Genomic DNA, 20,174 nt, shown 5'->3' on the forward strand with positions numbered 1-20,174 from the left:
AGCTTTGATCAAATAGAATGCACTATAGTCTGTGTTTACTTGTTTTGGCTACTTATTCTAGTTCTTCAATTAAGGCAACCCTTAAGAGAGGGTTTTGCCTATAATTAAACTCTAGCCCATTTATTAAATTGTTACATGTAATTTGGGTGTGTGTGGAACTCTTAACTTGGGTGAGAGACCAATTGAGGACACAGTCCTTGGTGTGGTAAGGATAAGATCCTTGTGGAGAATATTCCTTTTTGGTTCATAGTAGAACTAGTTGTATGGTGGGCTTAATCTTTTCCGTCAACGTCACAAATTAGTAAATTCACAATTTCTCTCATCCCTAATTTTTCTTTTTAGTTTTTATGCATCACTTTATTCATGTGTTATTGTCTGTTTGTTTGATATTCAATTATTTATATTAGACTTGGATTAATTTTTAAGCATAAACCAAATCCACCCCATCTCAACTTGCTAAGTGGGCCAATAGAAGAGAAAGATTGATTTATCCAATTATTTCATTGTAATTTTGCCGTGTGTGAACCTTCATATTTGGGTAGAGACCAAGTGATCTAGGTGTGCTTTTCACATACAATAATTATTTTTCTAATAAATATAGAGTGGTTCAGACTTTGGAGACCTTTGGGAAATTATTCTATAAGCCATTATTAATGATTTAAGTTATGAGTGTAATGGTGCTCAATTCCCTTCACATTCTTTACTGTCAAAGATAGCATGAATTTGAAATGAGCATAACCAGCAAGCATTGCCCAATCACTTTGGCATGTTAGAAACTAGCAGCTTCAAAAACAAGTGAAAGGAAATGAAGAAATTATGAAAATAGAAATATAAGTCAAGAATCTTTTTTCACACAAATAATTAAATAGAGAAAAAAAAAAAGCTAGTGCTAAAAGAGCTAGTACATTGGGCCGAGTAATGCCATCATGCTCCTAAGCCCCAAATATCTTGCTGCAGCTTTTGTAAAACCCTGTGCATAGTAGATAAAAAAAAATTTACCACAATTATGACATCAAGAAACATTCATTCTCTAGCTACACTAATAAGATGTCAAAAAATATTTCATTGACCTACCACACTAACATACAGCTATATTTAACATGACAAACTGATCTGCTAAATATTTTTTTCTATTTACTTAATATGTATGTATATATATAGTATTGGAAAATAAAGAATTGTCTTAAAGGGAGAAAGAAGGAATACAATACAAAAAAGAAAAGGAAAAATTAAAAAGAACTAGGTAAGAACAATATGTCCTCCTGTTACAATAAGAAATTAAAAGTAATTAAACAAAAATGTAAATGCAAGGAAAATCAAGAAAGTAACAATAGTCACCAGCCAATCCCACTGCATGTCTTGGAAAGAAACATTGCAGAAAGATCAATTTGCTGAACATAAAAAAGCCTGTGCATATATTACAGCCATTACTGGTGGCACAATGGAAATGGGATGAGGTAATGATAGATTTTGTTCCATGGTTGCCAAGGACTACACTAGGTCATGATACTCTCTGGGTAATTGGGCACAGATTGACAAAATAAGCTCACTTTTTACCCATCAAGGCTTCAAATTCACTTAGAAGACTAAGCCGTTCGTATATAAAATAAATCGCATGGACGCATGGGGTTCCAATATCTATTATCTCAAATAGAGATCCAAGATTTACAGCTCAATTTTGGAAAAGCTTCCAAAAATCTACAGGCACACAATTAAAATTCAGCACGGCCTATCGTCCTAAAATAGATGGTCAATCTGGAAGGGTAATTCAAATCTTAGAGGATATATTAAGGGCTTGCATTCTAGACTTCAAAGGGAGTTGGAGTGCGCATCTACCCTCAGTATAATTTTCTTATAACACCAGTTTCCAATCAAGGATAAATATGGCACTTTATAAAGCTTTATATGGGAGACCTTGTAGATCACCGGTGTGTTGGGCAAAGATAGGAGAAAATCAAATGCTTGGTCCAAATTTAATTCAAGAAACTATTGAGATGATTAAGCAAGTGAGACATCATCTCCTTGCAGCCCAAAGCTGACAAAAAGTTGGGCTGATAAAAGGCCACTGGAATTGAAATTGGAGACTTTGTATTCCTAAGGGTATCACCTTGAAAACGGATTTCTAGATTTGGAAAGAAGGGTGAACTATAACCTCGTTATGTTGGGCCATTTCAAATTGTCAAATGAGTTGGAGAAGTAGCATATAAATTGATGTTGTTGTCTGAGTTAGCTCATATTCATGATGTTTACCATGTCTCGAAGCTCCAAAAGTATGGACCAAAACCGAGTCATGTTCTTGAATGGTCCAATATTCCGTTGAGGGAGGATTAGTTATGAAGAAAATTCTATCCAGATTCTCGAAAGGAATGAGAGGGTCTTAAGGAAAAATGTTATTCCTTTGGTCAAAGTATTATGACAACACCACAAAACAGAAGAAGCAACCTGGGAATCAGAAATCAACATAACTAAAAGATATCCTCTTTTGTTAGCAGCGTAAAGTAGGATGAAATTCTATGGACGAAATTTTTTAAGAGAGAGAGTTGTGATAACCATACACTTTAGGCCATGGTAAATTAAATTACTTTGATAAATTTTCATGCTTTTTCTTTGTTATCATATTGAACAAGTTCACACTAGTCATGTTGCTCATTAATTTATGGAAATCGCATTCAATCTATTAGTGGTAGGAGGGACTTCGATGGAAGGAAATTACGACACCCATGCTAAAACATAAATAACATAAGTGTAGGAGCAAGGGGGAAAAACACCAAAGTAGGGCATGCTGAAACCAGGTGATACACTTGGCAGCACCTCAGACCAGCAACAAACACCTGGAAGCACTTCAGCAGCAGACAGCTAGCAGACAGCTGGCAACACTGCAGTGACAGCTGTTCTAACCTGTTTCCAGCAATAAGCATACTGCATACCATAAAGTCCTGCTGTAAATCCTAATTAGAGAGAGAGAGAGAAGGGACGAGAAAACTCAGCAAGAAGTAAGGGAAATCAGGAGCAGACACAGAAAATTCAGAGGAACTAAAAATAATTTGGAGAAGCTTAAATCAAGGTAATTGTTCTCAATTTTCATTTATTCTGTATTCAAATTAAAAAAGGGTAGACCTGCAAACCTCTTACCAGCTTACTAAGTGATCCCTGTAAAAAGTCTCTAATAATTTTCTCAAGCTTGCTAGCAATTGCTGCTGGAACCTTAAAAACAAACAGGAATATAGTAGAATGCTAGAAAAACAAGCCTAGATCTGTTTTATCTTCTACCAAGATAGAAAAGAGCCCCCTTCCAACCATCTGTCTTTTCATCGCCCTTTTCAGCTACTGGATTCCAGAAGTCCACAGCTCTAGTATTACCCTCCAAAGGGATCCCTAGGTAAGTCAGAGGCCAATACAAAATACCACACCCCACTTCAGTAGCCCACTCCCTAACATGCTCCACAGGAACATTAAAAGCCACTAAACCACTCTTCTCCACATTAATTTTAAGTCTAGACAGCCTCTCAAAAATTTCGAGAATATCCAATTTACTCCTGAATGGCGTCATCAACGATGAAAATGATATCATTAGAAAACTGGAGATGAGAAACAAGAACTCCCTCTCTCCCCACTTAAAGTCTCTCACCAACCCCTCTCCACAGCCCCATCCACAATCCTACTCAAAACATCAGCTACAAGGATGAATAAAAAAGGGGAAATAGGGTCTTGTTAATGGTTATTTGGTCATTTAGCGTTATTAGTATATGTTAGAGTTATGTTAGTAAGTGTGAGTTAGTAAGGGAATTATGGTCATTGGTATTGTACTTGACATATATTGTAAATAGAGGAAGAGAGCTATCATTGAAGTTAGGTCTTTTCCATTTCACCCAATTATTCAACATGGTATCAGAGCCACATCTGACTTAAACCCTAAGTGCATACCAACACCAAACCCTAAACCTCAAACAAAAACCAATCCCTAAAAGAAACCCTAGACCTCAATCCTGAAGCTGTAGAGGGATTATTCGCACCACCAAAAACCAGAAGCAAAGTCCAGGAGCTGCCCGAAAACACTGTAGTTGCCAGAAAATCCTATGCTGCTGCCCTCTCAGAAACTCAAATAAATCCTTCATATTTAGCAAACCACATAGACACACACAGAACCTGCCTATCTACTGATCTGTAAAATTTCATAACCAGGGAGAGCTCCACACACCGCCACATGCTGGCCAAAAGCCAGCAGCTCCGACTCCATGCGCTGGCACATGAGAGTACTTTAAGCAAGTTTTTTCAGCTTTGATTTGATTTCTTTAATAGACCACAGTTGTTGGTCATGGTTTTTGTTCAAGGATTCAACCTTTTTCCGATCGTTTGCTCGTGGCAATTCTTAGTTGTTCTTTGGTATTGTTAAAGTGATTGGGGTGCCTTGTGGCAGTGGCAGTGTGTATAGGCTAATTTTTTAGGGCTGTGGCAGTTCTATGTCCGGTTGTTGGTGGCTTGTTTGTAATTGAATCAGTGCTTGACTTGTTTGTTGTTTCTTTGGTTGATCCGCAAGTTCACTTATGGTTGTTAGTGGCTAGTTCATGATTAAATCAGTGATTGACTCGTTTTTGGTCGTTTCGATTGGTTTGGAAGTTCACTTGTGATTGTTTAGGTTGGTCAAGAAGTTCACTTTTGGAATTCCAAGAGCATTTTGCCCACTGTATATTTCTGTTTTGCTGCTGTATCGAGGTTGTCTGTGCGTAGGAATGGTACCCTCAAATCCCAAAAGTGTACTTCCCTCGTCAGACACTTATTCAGGTGAACAATGCACTATAATTGTCTCGAAGGAAGATTATTCAAGGTTCCTATTGTATCAAGCAACCCAACAAGCATCTCATTACATTGCATCTTTTGCTCAGAAGGGTAATCCTATAGTTCATAAGTCATCTGGTATCTCTCCCACTAGTCCTTGGATTATCAACTCTCTTGCTACCAACCATATGATAGGAGCAACAAACTTCTTTTCGGCCCTTTAGTATCCTAAAAATCTACCTCAAGTTACCCTTGTTGATGGGTCCACAACTATAGTTTAGGAACAACAAATCCTACTCCCTCCAACTCTCTTTCTTCTGTTCTGTACATTCCCAAGTCCCTTTTCAATCTCATGTCAATTAATATGCTTACAAAGATACTAAATTGTTTTGTAACTTTCTTTCATAATTCTATGGTTATTCAAGATTTTGAAGACGAGGAAGACAATTGGCACAGGACGTGAGGCTCATGGAATTTACTACTTTCAGTCACTCTCTTCTCCCATTGCATGCATAGCTGCTACTACACCACTTCAAATCCATTGTCGCGTTGGTCATCCGTCCTTGGAAAAATTGAAAAAACTACTTCCTCCCTCGATTTTCGTTTCTAGTCTTGAGTGTGAGTTTTGTTAGTTGGGAAAACATTATTGTGTTCCCTTTCCTTCCCAGGTCAACAAACAATTAGACAGTCCTATGCTCGTCCATTGTGATTTTTGGGGTCCTAGTCGTGTCATGTTGAAATTGGGGTTTTAGTACTTGGAAAACATTATTGTGTTCCCTTTGCTTCCCAGGTCAACAAACAATTAGATAGTCCTATGCTCGTCCATTGTGATGTTTGGGGTCCTAGTCGTGTCATGTTGAAATTGGGGTTTTAGTACTTTGTTACGTTTGTCAATGGCTACTCTAGGATGACTTGGTCATATTTAATGAAAGATCGTTCTGTTGTTGTTTAATATCTTTTGTGCCTTCTATTTTCAAATAAAGACTTAGTTTGATATGCTAGTCAAGATACTTCGTAGTGATAATGTTCGAGTACTTTAGTACCCAATTCAGTACTTATATAACTAATTTTGGTATGATCCATCAATTGTATTGTGACCACACTCCACAACAAAATGGAGTTATAGAACGGAGAACATACATACTCTCGAAGTCACTCATACCCTATTGCATCAAATGAATGTCCCCAAAGTTTTTTGGAGTGATGCCATGCTCACTGCTTGCTCTCTCATTAATGAAATGCCATCCTCTATCATTGGTGGTAAAATCCCATATTCAGTTATCTTCCCCAAGGCTCCTTTGTTCTCCCTTCCTCTTTTATTTTGTTGTGCTTTTTTGTGAGTGAAGGGATTAGAAATGAAGATGGAAGCTGTGTTGACAGGAATCAGTTGCCAGCTGCAGCTATATGGCAGGGAGAAGGCCCTCAACAGCTAATCGGATTAGCTTCAGTGAGAGTATGAAAAGAAAGGAGAAGTTGAAGTAGTTTGTGTGCGCTCCTATGATGGTTGGATTCCAAATAGGGTGGTATTGACTCTTGCTTGATGATGCTTTCGTAGTGTTGATAATGTTCATTGATGGAAGGAACAGTGAATGGGAAGCACAAATTTAGGGTTCAAGTAGTAACATATTGCAATCCCTAGGCCTAGACAGCGATTGTGACCAGAGAAAAGCAATAATAGGCCATCTGCCTCCTTGCACTCCTGAGAGTGAATTTGCAACAAGGTGAGGCAGCAGTGATGGAGCAATGATCTGAGATACTTCTCGCGATTTTTCTTATATAGGGGGAATGGTTGCAGCTAATTCTTGTTGCAGCAAAAAGCAACAGCACCCTTTTTTTTTCGGCTTCAATGTGGGATAAAAGATGATTGAAAGGTGAGGAGCATTGAGATTTCTGATTGCTTTGACAATTAGGGTTTTGACATGGGCATTAGCGAATTTCAACTGACATTTTGTTTAAGAGGAATTAGGGCCTGCTCTGATGGCAAATCATAAATTCTATGTGCTTTAAAGGAATTAGCTTCACAAACTTTTGGTTGGTTTTTGTTAGCTTGATCTTCTCATTTCTTTTCTTTTTGTTCTATTTCTTTATTTTTCTTCTGCATTTTACCCCCAAGGAGGACTTTTTTACCTCTTTTTTCTCTCAATAAATTTTATCTTTTCTATAAAAAAAGATATGTAATTCTTAATATACAGGACTGACATAAAAAGTTCTAATACAAGATTATCAACAAATGCCCACACCAATATTAAAGATACTCTTTCAACATTTAGTTAAAACATGCCATGGTCATGTATGCAAAACCTGTAAAAGTATTTACAACACTCTTTTATGAAGATAGACTTGCCTGTTTTGCAGCAAGTAAGGCCACTCTCGACTCCAAGTTCATCGCTGCAAATTGTCCACCCTAAGAACCAAGAAATTACAAAAGCATTTAACTCATCATCGACAGAGATCACCTTGTTTAGGGGTATATTTCGTATTACTTTATCTCTACCAAGTTAATAATCAGTCATATTCAAAATTCCTTTTTTCTTTTTTTAATAGAAACAGTCATATTCAAGATGCTTGAGGCAGGGGCACACACAATTCTTCATGCACTAAATACACAACAATAGATAAATTACAAAACTAATAACTGGATTGTCAGCAGATGCAGGGTGGTACTCTTAAAAAATAAAATTAAAAATGAAGAAATTAGTATTAGTTCACAATAAACCCAGTGGGAGCAATAAATCACTGTATTTGAAATATAATTCCAGATGATAGAAGAAGAGAAATTTGAAGGCAATGAATATGCCCAAACTTTTATTAGCCAACATTTTACTCATTAATTAATTCTAAAACCAAACAAAGAAAGCCATTAAACATGGATTCCATCATCACTTTTCAAAGATAAAAGTCAAGGGCATCCAACAACTGAAACTTGCAAAAAAATCACAATACCATCCTAGTAAAGTCAAATAAAGACTGACAAGCACCTCAGAAGTTATATAATAGGAACTTAAGAAAATAAAAAAACAATCAAAAATAACTATAATGCAGGGAAACTTTCTCTACAAAACCAGGCTGTGCCATTAAAAAATGAAAAATAAAATGAAGAAATCAGTATCAGTTCATAACAAACAGTGTGGGCAATAAATTACCATATTTGAAATATAATTCCAGATGACAATCTAGTTCCCTAATAGAAGAGAAATTTGAAGGCAATGAAAATGCCCAAAATTTTATTAGCCAACATTTTACTCACAGTAGATTCCATCATCACCCTTCAAAGATAAAATTCAAGGCCATTCGACAACTGAAACTTGCCAAAAAAAACCCACAATATGAACATAGTAAAGTCAAATGAAAACTGACAAGCTCCCAAAAAGTTATATAACAGGAACTTAGGGTCTGTTTGGATCCCTGGATTTGGAGACTGCAATTCCAAATCCATTGTTTGGAGGCACAAATTGAGTTTTGATTCCAAATAAAATCCTTGAGGGCCCAAATCCAAAAAATTAAATCCAAGCCCAGGGCTGGATTTCACAAATCCAAATCCATACAGATCTCCCTATCAACTTGTCCGACTCCCGACACCTCTTGTCCCCAACCTCTTTTCCTTCTCCAGTCCTCCACATCCTTGACCTCCCCAGCACCATATGAGAACCCCTCCAACTCTCTATCAACCTCCTCTCTCTCTTCTTCTCTTGCTTCTTCTTTTGCTCTCTCTCTCTCTCTCTCTCTCCCGCTCTTTCTTTCTGTACAAACCTGTATTTGCAGGAGGTCCTATGAAGTTCGTGTACCTGCACCATTGAACAGGCATGGAACAATCTCCTCCCTGCCTCTCTCTCTCTCTCTCTCTCTCTCTCTCACACACACACTTCCTACTTGATTTGGATGGATTTGAGCCCTAATTTATCTGCTTGAATATATGCATCTCTGATTGGTTGTTCTGTTGTTGTGATATGCATGTGGTTAGTTTTTGGTCTATTGATACAATGTCGTTAATCTTCTGCCAATGCTCAACTCTTATTTCTTTATCTTCGGTTCGTCCATGGATTATTTCATTTTCTTATTTAATAGCATTATTTTGTTTCATGAAATGGTACTGCTGATTTCATGTCGATTATATCCGTTCTTGAGCAGATTTAATTTGGTTCATCTTTGATTCTGTGGTTCATTTCTGATTTATTCATCTTCAGTTCAGTTTATTGAAACAAGATGAACATCAGAAAAAGAACTATTCACCGGAAATGATTGGCTTGAGTCAAGCGGAGCCTGTCATCAGGGTTGGGAGGAACATTCACTGTCCTCACAGGAGCCAATATTTGGTCTCCCATCCTCACTCCCAGATCAAATTTCTGATACTCAAAGCATTCACACTCTACAGCCATGTCACTCACATGACCTTCTGTTTCTGAAATGACATCAACTGCCTCCATCACTTACACCTGTTCTGTCATAGCCTTATTGATCAAGTGTCAAAATTGCATAATTCAGTGTTTAAATGTGTTTATTGGTTATTGCAATTTGGATTAAATGCCTAGTTATGCACATTATTTTAAATGGAGCTCAATTGATAACATTAGGACCATTATTCCATTTTTGCCCTTAAATTTACGAGCTCTTATGTTTAATTATTGCAGGGTATTTAATTTTGGGGACTAAAACAGCAGCTTTTGGGGGATAAAACGGCAGCTTTTGGGCCCAAGATAACAACAAAGTGAAGGCTGTTCGGCCAGGGCTTGAAGAGGCAGCAGCTTTGGGGATAAAGTGAGGCAGCAGTATGGAACAAATAAAAAGCAGCCGTGGAGGATTAAAAAAAAAAGGCCATCAGCCATGCAAAATTGAGTGGGCCGAGCACAACACGTGAAAGAGCCGTAAAGGCCAACAGGAAGGCAGCAATATGTGGCCAATAGGAGATCAATTTAGGGTTTTTCATTGAAGAGGGCAGCAGCAGCTTATATACATGCAAGCAGCAGCAGCTTGTAAGGAGGCTGGGAAGCACAAAGCCGTGCGCAGGAGAGGCTGCGCACCTTTATTCGGCCAAGCAGCTGGATTCTCTTCCTCTTCTCCTCTCTTCCTTTACTTTTATTGTCCTTTCATTTTCATTGCTGTAAGATGATTTGTTTATGGTTTAATATGTTCCGGAAATTTCGGATTGCAAGCATGTTAAGCTAAATTTTATCTTGAGATTGAAGGAGCAACCCATGACCGTTTTGGGTTGGATTTCCTCCGTTTCCTGGAGCTTTAATGTTGAACTTGCTGGGTTGTATTTCATTTCATATTTAGAAAAGATTAAAATTCTATGTTCTTGATCTTGATCAATTGTAGACATTAAGGCACAATTGATGCTTGAACTAGTGGCAAAATTTTAATGGTTTTCTTTCATTGTTTAGATTTGTTATACAATCTGTTGAGTATTTTGGATTATACTGAAATTGCGGGCTAAATGTTATATTATGCAGTCATAATATCTCGGAATGAGAAAGTGATTGAGAGAAGAGGAAATTAGCGAAACATCCATTACCAAATCGGAAACGGGCGAAACTTGCGTCTCAAGTGTTTGATTAATTGTCTTTTATAATTGCAATTTAATTTCTACGCATTCCCTTTGAGTTGCTTAGTTATTAGTAATATTAGATTCTTAGACTCATTAGCACCTTTAGACCGTACATGTGTGTGAACCTCATTCATTTTTATCTTTTTCGGATTATTGTTTTTTCCTTTAACTAATTAATTCAGGCAACCGAAAGTTCCAACTCGAGCAACCGAAACCATTTTGACTTACCACTTGGCCGACTGAATGGCCCAACTCAGTAGACCAAAACCACAACCCGTTAGCTAATTATTTGTTTTAGGAATTCCTGTCACCATAAATGATAATTTGATTTCTTGTGTTATAATTGAGACCTTAATGCTTGCATACTTCCCATTGTCCCCTTGAATTCAATCTTGGGACTCACCCTTGTATTACTTTGACAGTTTGTGCACTTGGAACTCAATAACATTAGCTGATCAAGTTTTTGGCGCCGTTTGCCGGGGACAATTGATGTTTTATGAGACATTATTTGTTTGACTAAAGAAGTCAGAGTGTTAATACTATGAACCTCTTCACAGATTTGGTGACATCTAATCATTTGTTTCTCTGTTTTTCCTTTTTTCTTTCCTATTTTTAGTTGTTGATTATTTCCATCTCATATGATTTTTGCTACTGTTTATGTCTGTCTGGTTTTGGACTAGTTCTGGTTGTTTAATTCAAAATCAATACATTGCGAACTCTGATTTTGATATTGGCAATTTATCAATTGATTTAGCATCGGTATCACTGGGTTTAGCATCTAAACATTCATCTTAAACTTGTAGCATCATGGCTAGGAATGAGAACATGCAGGGGGGTAATCCGAATACAACACTTAAGAGAATATTTGCATCCTGTTAGGACCCCCGCCCCATCATGCATTATTACACCTTTGAATTCTCATAATTTCAATTTTAAACCTGGCATGATACCATTGTTGCCACATTTTATGGAATGGAGTCCGAAAATCCTTATTCGTGTCTTAAGGAATTTGAGTAAGTATGCTTTACATTTTTAGATCAAAATTGTACTAAGGAGATGATTAGATTGAAATTGTTTCCTTTCTCTCTTAAGGATAAAGCAAAAACATTGTTAAATGCATTGAGGCCAAGATCCGTTGGCACATGGCAAGAAATGCAAACTGAATTCTTGAAAAAGTTTTTCCCAATGCAACGAACCAATGCTTTGAAGAGACAAATCATGAATGTTGCTCAAAAGGAAATTGAAACATTTTACCAATGTTGGGAAAGGTTCAATGGTCTTTTAAATGCTTGACCACACCATGGTTACGAGGATTGGCGTATTATTAGTTTTTTCTATGAAGCTTTGATACCTAAGATGGGCCAATTTGTCGAAACCATGTGTAATGGAGAATTTTTTAACAAGGAACCTGAAGAAGCATTTGTTTACTTTGATAATTTGGCTGAGAATGCTCAATCATGGGGCACTTCTTGTGCTTATGATCAAGCTGAACCATTGAGGACCATGAGTGGGGGAGGTAAGTATATTTTGAATGAGGAAGATGATTTGCATGCTAAATTTTCTTTATTGTCTAAGAAATTAAAGGCAATTGAGTTAAAGAAAGTGCATGAAGTTCAGGACAATACAAAGCAAGAAAAATGCAATATTTTTGAAGAGGATAGTCATGTGACATCCGAATGCCCCACTATTCCAGCTTTTAATGAAGTTTTGTTTGATTCTTCTCACCCTGTTAATCTGATTTGTAAGCCTTTTTCTGCACCATATTCTAACACTTATAATGCAGGTTGGAGAGATCATCCTAACTTCAACTGGAGAAATGATCATCCCATGAATTCAGCACATCTCAGAGCTGGTGCACCTCAATATTCAGTTCCTACTCAACAAAATGCACCACCTCCAGCTCCTAAAAAACCCATGGATGACCCATTTTAACAAATGTCCTCTACTCTTCAACAAATCATGCAAAGTCAAACCACCATCAACAAACAAACCTCTCAAGCCATCAATGACATAAGGAACAGTTTGACTATGCTGAACACAACATTGAGTGCACTTGAGAAAAGTAAATTCCCATCTCAACCCCCAACCAAATCCTCAAGTGCAGGTTGCGGCCATGGAGCCTTCATCCTCTACTGGAGCAAATGTCAAGACTTGTAAGGCAGTAACAACCCTCCACAGTGGTAAGGTAATTGGTACACCGGATACTGAAGCTGACCAGAATGGTGAAAGTTCCACTTCCAAAGAACGAGGTAAAAGTTCTGATGTTAATGTTTCTTTAGAAAGAAAGGTAATTGTTCTAGCACCTTTTCCTCAAAGATTGGTACCACTGCATAAAAATAAACATATTGCTGAGATTTTAGAAATTTTTAAACAAACTAGCATTAACATTCCTCTTCTTGATGTCATTCAGCAAATCCCAGCATATGCAAAACTTTTTGAAGGATTTGGGTACAATCAAGAGGAAACTTAATGTGCAAAAGAAGGCATTTCTCACAGAATAATTCAGCGCCATTGTCCAATCCAATACTCCTCCTAAGTACAAGGATTTAGGTTCTCCAACAATAACTTGTGTCATACGAAGCTCAAAAATAGGACATGCATTACTAGACCAAGGTTCTTGTGTGAATTTGCTTCCTTACAACACTTATGAGCAACTTGGTTTAGGGGAGTACCAACTTCTATCATTTTACAATTAGCTAACCGTTCAATTAAAAAGCCTAGGGGAGTAGTGAAAGATGTGTTAGTGCAAGTCGATAAATTTTACTATCCTGTTGATTTTGTGGTGCTAGATGCTCAATTAACTCCTAACTCTGCTTTTCAGGAACCTGTCATTTTAAGGAGGCCATTTTTGGCTACTTCCAATGCTTTAATAAATTGTCGAACTGGTATCCTTAAATTGACTTTTGGGAATATGACATTAGAACTAAATGTGTTTAACACTTGCAGGCAACCCCAAGATTTGGAATAACTTCAGGAAGTGAACTTGTTGGAATCCCTACTTGATGAAGAACCTTTCTTGTTAGAGGAAGAAAGTCAATCGGAGCATGTTTTGTCTAAAACTTCGGAGAAGATTGACCTATCTGATGTTAATGTAGTAAATTCTTGTGCAGGTACACTTCGATCCAAATGGAGTGGTCCTTATATTGCTTAGACGGTGTTTCCTCATGGGGCTGTTGAAATCCTCAATCCACACAATGGTAATATTTTTAAGGTAAATGGTCAGCAGCTCAAAACTTTTATTGACAACTTTTCACCAGAGGATACCACCATCCAATTGCCGGATCCCGATCCTCTAGACATGCCATGATGTTTTACTTTTCCTTTATTTCATTTTGCATCATTTTTATTTATTTTTAGTTTGTTTGCAAGTACATTTTCTATTAGTTTAATTTGTTGTCCTTTAGTTCTCTACCCAGCTACCATTCTACTTCTCTCATTATCACTCTCTTGTTTTCATTTTAATCATTGATGACAATGCAACAATCTAGTTGGGGGTGGAAGAAATTATTTTTCTGTTTGCATGCCTTAGACATACATTGCTCCACTTTGGGGAAGTGTTGGTAATGAGTTCAAAGCATACTAAATTCCTTATTATTGAATTCTGCATGCTGGAAAATGATTCTTTTGAGGTCATGGAACATGTAGAATGCAGTGCAAATCAGAGTCTAGATCAAAAGGGAAACTTAACCATTTCACTTAATTTTAACCAAGGGAAAGATGTTATAAGTTTTGCTAAAACACACACACAACACAAGCCAAAATACTTAGAAAGACTACCTTGGGTCATTATTTGTTGATTACACTTCGGTTATTTGGGACTCTAATGAACCATATCCTAATGGCTTAGAAAGAAATCTAAAGCAAACTAAAATGAGAACAAGCCAAGGATCAATTGAAAAAAAAAGGGAAAATATTTGTGTATTGACGAACAAGTATAAAGTTGGTGCACGAATCATGAAATTGTTAATACAGCCTACATCATGAGTACAAAGTGATTGGAACATGATTTTTATCCATGAGTAAGAATTGAGAATGATTAACAAAAGGAAACAAAGAACAATGATTAAAATTTTGATTTATGACATTTACACATAACCTATGAAGTGATAGAGTTCATGTTTGAGGATATGATTGCAATATATGTGTTAGAAGAGAATATGTTATTTTAGTAATTAGACCATATTAATTGCGGTACTTTTTTCCTTGAGACTTTATTATTAATAATATATAAGAAGGCAGACTCAAGCTGTACTTAGGCTCCAGGAAACTGCTGCCCAGTTTTTCCCCTTTTCCTCTTCTTCTCTTCTCTTCTTCTCTCCTCCATCTCTAACTTTACAACATGGTATTAGCGCATTGATCTCCTTAAACCTGATTTATCTGAATTGATTTTGATATTGTCTTTCATTTTTTCCTCTTTTTCTTATCGTTCTCTAATCAGTCCTCAAATCTGATTTTTTTAGTTGGTTTGGGACACCCTTCCTCTTGGTTAGATTGTGCAGCATCCTTGGTAAGAAGCTGTGTGTTTTTCATGGTGATTTGCTGATGTGAAGCTGGTTATACTCTGCTTCTGGTATACTGCTTCTGCTGTTGCTGTTCCTCTGTTCCATAGGATGCTACCACTTCTATTCTGTTTTTAGTTTACTGATGATGCTGTTTTGATCCCCTTGTTCATGATTGATTGCTAGTAATCTTGGACCAATTGTTGGTTGGTTTCAATTGGTGTTCAAATATTTACTTTCTATTCTTGCTGGCATTTGTTTCCAGTTGCTGCCAGCCACAATGCCAGTGGCTTCTTCTGCTGCCAGCTTGTTTATTATTTGGATATTTGGGGTCTGTGTAGAGTCAAGTATTTGACTTGTCATTAATATTTTGTGTCTTTTCTAAATGATTTTCTCGTATGACCTGGGCCTGTTTGTTAAAAGACAGATCTAATTTTTAATGTATCTACTCAATTCTACCAAGAAATAAAAACTCAGCTTGACATTGGTATTCAAAGATTTTGACCTGATAATGCACTTGAATTTGCTCCAGACGAGCTACAGTCTTTGATTGGCCAAAGGGTTAATCATCAAACATCATGTATGCATATCCTTTAGCAGAACATGGTAACTGAACAAAAAAACAGACATTTACTTAGCATAGCATGGTCCCTACTCCTTCATATGCATGTTCCTAAATGCCTTGTGTCTTCGTTGGGTACTCGAGTACTCAAAAAGGATATTAGATGTTATGATCCCCACATTGATAGGAATATGCTAGTGCCAATGTCACATTTTTTTAGGGGGCACCTTATTTCTCGAGTGATGGGTCATTTTTGAATGAATCTATTTTGATTCCATCAACGGTTTATAGTCCTCCGTCCAGTGTTGATGCCACCCTTATCCCTCTCAAGAAATCTTCTGGTCCTCTTCCAAATCAATCAGTTACTCATTCAAAGAAACAATGGAGGGTAGTTTTATAAACAACAAAAAGCAAGCATAGACATTACTACCACCATGCAGTCAACTCTTCCATCCATCACTGCTTCGACTTCTGGTTCTCGAGATCCACACCAGTATGACTTCAATTGCCCATTGCACACCATAAATGTACTCAAACATGTGCTCAAAAGTCTTTAGTTGCTTATCATATTGCCCATTATGTTTCACTTCTTCACCTTCCTAGTCCAATGCATTCTTTTGCATTGTTCATTTCATCAGTTTCTATGCCTTCGTTGAATGTTGAAGTCGTTGCTAATCTCAAGTGGAAGAATGCAATGGATGCAGAAATGGATGCCTGGACCATTCAAGGGGCATGGTACTTGGTGGATCTTCCTCTAGGTAAAGAGTTGATTAGGTATCGTTGGGTCTACACCATCAAATATCTTCCTCACGGTTCTATCGAAGAACTTAAGGCATGGTTGCCAAGGAATATATCCAAACATATGATAATGATTATTTTAAGACCTCCTCTCCTATTGCACTATTAAATTTTGTTCATGTATTGATCTCATGGGGAGTTAATTTTGATCGGCCCTTATACCAGTTGGATGTGAAAAATGCCTTCTTGTGTAGAGATTCGCAGGAAGTGGTATACATGGAGTAACATCCTAGGTATGTTGCTCGGGGGAAGGATAGTAAAGTATGTCGGATACATAAGGTAATTTATGACCTTAAGCAGTCTCTTCAAGCCTAGTTTGACAAATTTAGTGTTGTAGTATCTAGACTCTCTACATTTGGCTTAACACTCTGCTATTCTGATCATTCAATTTTTGTCTACAAAAAGGAGATAGGTGTGGTACTTCTAGTAGTTTATGTTGATGATATCATCATCACTGGCAATGATTAGAGAGGGATTGTGGATGTTAAATAGTAGTTTCAAGCAAAATTTCAAATCAAGGACTTGGGTACTTTGCATTACTTTCTCGGTATTGAGACTGCACAGTGTAGGAAAGGGTTGAATCTATCTCAGAGAAAATATACATTGGACTTGCTAAATGAGACTAGTTTGTTGGTTGGGAGCTAAACTAGTTAATCCTCCTATGGATCCCAACGTGAAGTTGTCTAGGGTTGATCCTGACTTTGAACACAAACATCAATATAGGCATTTGGTAGGCAAATGGAAAGTTGATCTACTTAACTGTCACTAGACCTAAAATCTTTTGCAGTGGGGGTGGTGAGTCATTTTATGGAAAATCCCAAACAACCACATTGGGATGTTGTTTCTAGGGTTTTGTGGTATCTCAAATTCTCTCCCAACAGAGTTTTGATATACAAATGTCAGAGTTTTGATATAAAAAGGTACTAGAAATTGTGAGATCATGGGATACTCAAATGCAAATTGGGTTGGCTCTGGTGATGATTAAAGGTCTACTACTAGATGCTATACATTTGTGGGAGGTAATCTTACTAGTAGTTACCTAGCATAGCAAGAAACAAACTATTGTAGCAAGATCTAGTGCTAAAGCAAAAATACTGAGTTATGGCTCATACTATAATTGAACCATGTGGCTGAAGTCTTTTACGCCAATGATGGAATAGTTGAAACGAAGCCAATAGATATTGTTAAAGCTTGATATACATTGTTGGCAGACAACCTAGTAGCCTAAGCTTTTAGGTCAAGTGGTAACCTGACATGGTATCAGAGCTGGTTACCAGGAGGTCTTGGGTTCTAGTCTTGTTGCCCATGTTTACTGCGTGCATTTAAAAAATATTATTGTGTTTCCTATCATGGCTGTTATTTATTGTGTGTTTATCTCTCCACGTGCTGTCGGGCTGCACATGCGGGGAAGTGTTAAAGCTTGATATATGTTGTAGGTCCACAACCTAATAACTTAAGCTTTTAGGTGAAGTGGTAATCTAACAGATATGTTTTGTGATAATCAAGCTGCCATTTATATTGCAAGTTATCCAGTGTTACATGATAGGATAAAACACATTGAAGTTGAATGTCATTCTGTGAGAGATGTTGCATTGAAGGTCATAAGGACTCCCTGTTAGGTGACATTTTTTATTTAATCCTACCTTCTCTAATGGTTGTTACAATATCGGGTTAGGTGATACTTATGCACCTCCAACTTAAGGGGAACTATTAGAAGATATTATGTTATTTTTATAATTATTTGTGTTAATGGGGGTATTTTTTGTCCTTGAGACTTCATTATTATTAATAATATATAAGAAGGCACGTCTAGAGCTATACATAGACTCCAAAAACTGCAGACCAAACTTTCCCCTTTTTTCTCTTCTTATCCTCTTCTCTTCTCTTCACTTCTTCTCTCCGCCTCTAATTTTAAACAATATGATACATGAAACTATGCTTGATTTGGTAATGTGTGTGAGGTTGTACTATTAAGCAGTCATAGCTTACCCTCCTTCTCTTCCCAACAAATGTTTAAGGTAATCACAGTAGACCTTCATGCATTGCCAATGCAACCACCACCGACTTCACACCTATGGGGGCAGCAAATGCAACCACCGCCAACTCCACACCTTTGGGGCCAAGTGGGGGGCAACATACTGTATCCATGTCAGAGGAAGAGTATTACAAGTTCCAGCAGTATCAAGCGACAAAACAAGCTTCTCTTCCCATACCATTTCTTGCCCAAATAGGTAATCCCACAGTATGCTTGTCATCCAATACTTCTTGGTCCTAGTCCTTGGGTCATAGACCCTGCTGCCACTGATCATATCACAGGTTTACCTAATTTCTTCTCTACTCTTCAATATCCTACAAATTTACCTTGTGTCACTCTTTTTGATGGATCCAGCACTAAAATCAAGGGAATTGGAACTGTAAATCCCACTTATTCTATCTCTTCCTTTGGTTTTGTTTATCCCCAAGTTTCCTTTCAATCTTATATCGCTAATGATTACTAAATCCACGAATTGTTCAATAACATTCTTCCTTGATTCTGTGGTTATTTAGGATTTGAAGACAATGAAGACGATTGGCAGAGGGGGTGAAGCTGGTGGACTTTTATCACTTTGAGCCACTATCAAATGCATGTATCTAAAGTGTTTTGGAGTGATGTTGTACTTACTGCTTGCTATCTAATCAACATGATGACATCCTCTATTCTTAGTGGTAAAATTCCCAACTTCATTCTCTTTTCTAATTCACCTTTATTCTCCCTCCCTCCTTGTATATTCGGGTGTGTGTCCTTTGTTCATCAACCAACTCCTAGGGTGGAAAAGTTGGATCCTCGTGCCACAAAATGTGTCTTTCTAGGCTACTCGTATACTCAAAAGAGATATCGTTGTTATAGTCCTGTGCTGCATTGCTTCTTTGTTTCTGTAGATGTGACCTTCTTTGAGTCTACACCTTACTACACTCAGTCCCTGAGTGCTTCTAAGCTCAATGAGTCTTTTCCTCTACTTAATCTTCTAGATTCTACTTTGCTGCCCTTACCTAATGAACCATCTGAGTCTCCATGTAGTTCGAGTCCTCCTAATTGTCTTAATCATCATAATTTGCAGGTGTATTCACAATGGTGTCTCCAAGGAAGAGAGTCCTCCCTAGCTTCTACTTCCATGCCTTTGGTTTCCTCGTCTGATGATCATATTTCCCAGGATGTTGATCCTCCCATTGTTATTTGGAAAGGTAAACGCACATATACCCAACATCCCATTTCCAACTATGTTTGTTATGACTTCTTATCACCCTCCTATTTCTATTTTGTTACTGCTCTATCATCCACTATCCTTTCTAAATCCGTTTCAAAAGCCTTAGCCCACCATAGGTGGAGGAATGCTATGTTTAAAGCGATGAATGCTTTACTCGACAATGGCACCTAGGACTTCGTGTCTCTTCCTCCTAACAAGTCTATGGTTGATTGTCACTGGGTATACAATATAAATGTCAACCCTGATGGTTCAGTGGCTCGTCTAAAGGACTATCTTGTTGCTAAGGGGTATACTCAGGTGTATGGCTTGGATTATTCAGACACCTTTTCTCCGGTTTCCAAACTTACATCAATGCGTCAGTTCATCTCTTTGGCTACCACTTGTCATTGGCCTTTACATCAGTTAGATGTGAAGAATGCCTTCTTCAATGGTGATCTTGAGGAGGAAGTTTATATAGAGCAACCACCTGGGTTTGTTGCGGAAGAGGAGTCAGGCTTAGTGAGGCACTATATGGTTTAAAACAGTCTCCCAGAGCATGGTTTGATCGTTTCAGCTATAGTACTTGAGTTTGGTCATCAACAATATGTAGAGCATCATTCTCTGTTTTATCATCATACTTCATCAGGTAGGATCTTTCTTGTTGTTAATGTGGATGATATTGTTATTACAAGTGATGATGGTAGAGGTATTCAGAGTCCCAAACTTTTTCTATACACTAAGTTTCAACCCAAAGATTTGGGACCATTGAA

General features: G+C 37.5%; 1 protein-coding gene across 2 annotated transcripts in view; it reads right to left on the minus strand.

Annotated features, from left to right (window-relative positions):
• The window catches only part of LOC131146678 (uncharacterized), a 46,116-nt gene that overhangs the window by 16,123 nt on the left and 9,819 nt on the right, over positions 1–20,174 (minus strand). For both annotated transcript variants that reach the window (XM_058096423.1, XM_058096422.1), the window contains exons 9-10: positions 7,121–7,180; positions 906–970 (exon numbers count right to left, since the gene is read on the minus strand). In XM_058096423.1, the coding sequence (XP_057952406.1) occupies positions 906–970; positions 7,121–7,180 (125 nt within the window). The remainder of the gene's footprint in view (positions 1–905; positions 971–7,120; positions 7,181–20,174) is intronic.

This window comes from Malania oleifera, chromosome 13, assembly GCF_029873635.1.
Source record: "Malania oleifera isolate guangnan ecotype guangnan chromosome 13, ASM2987363v1, whole genome shotgun sequence".
NCBI classification, from domain to species: Eukaryota; Viridiplantae; Streptophyta; class Magnoliopsida; order Santalales; family Ximeniaceae; genus Malania; species Malania oleifera.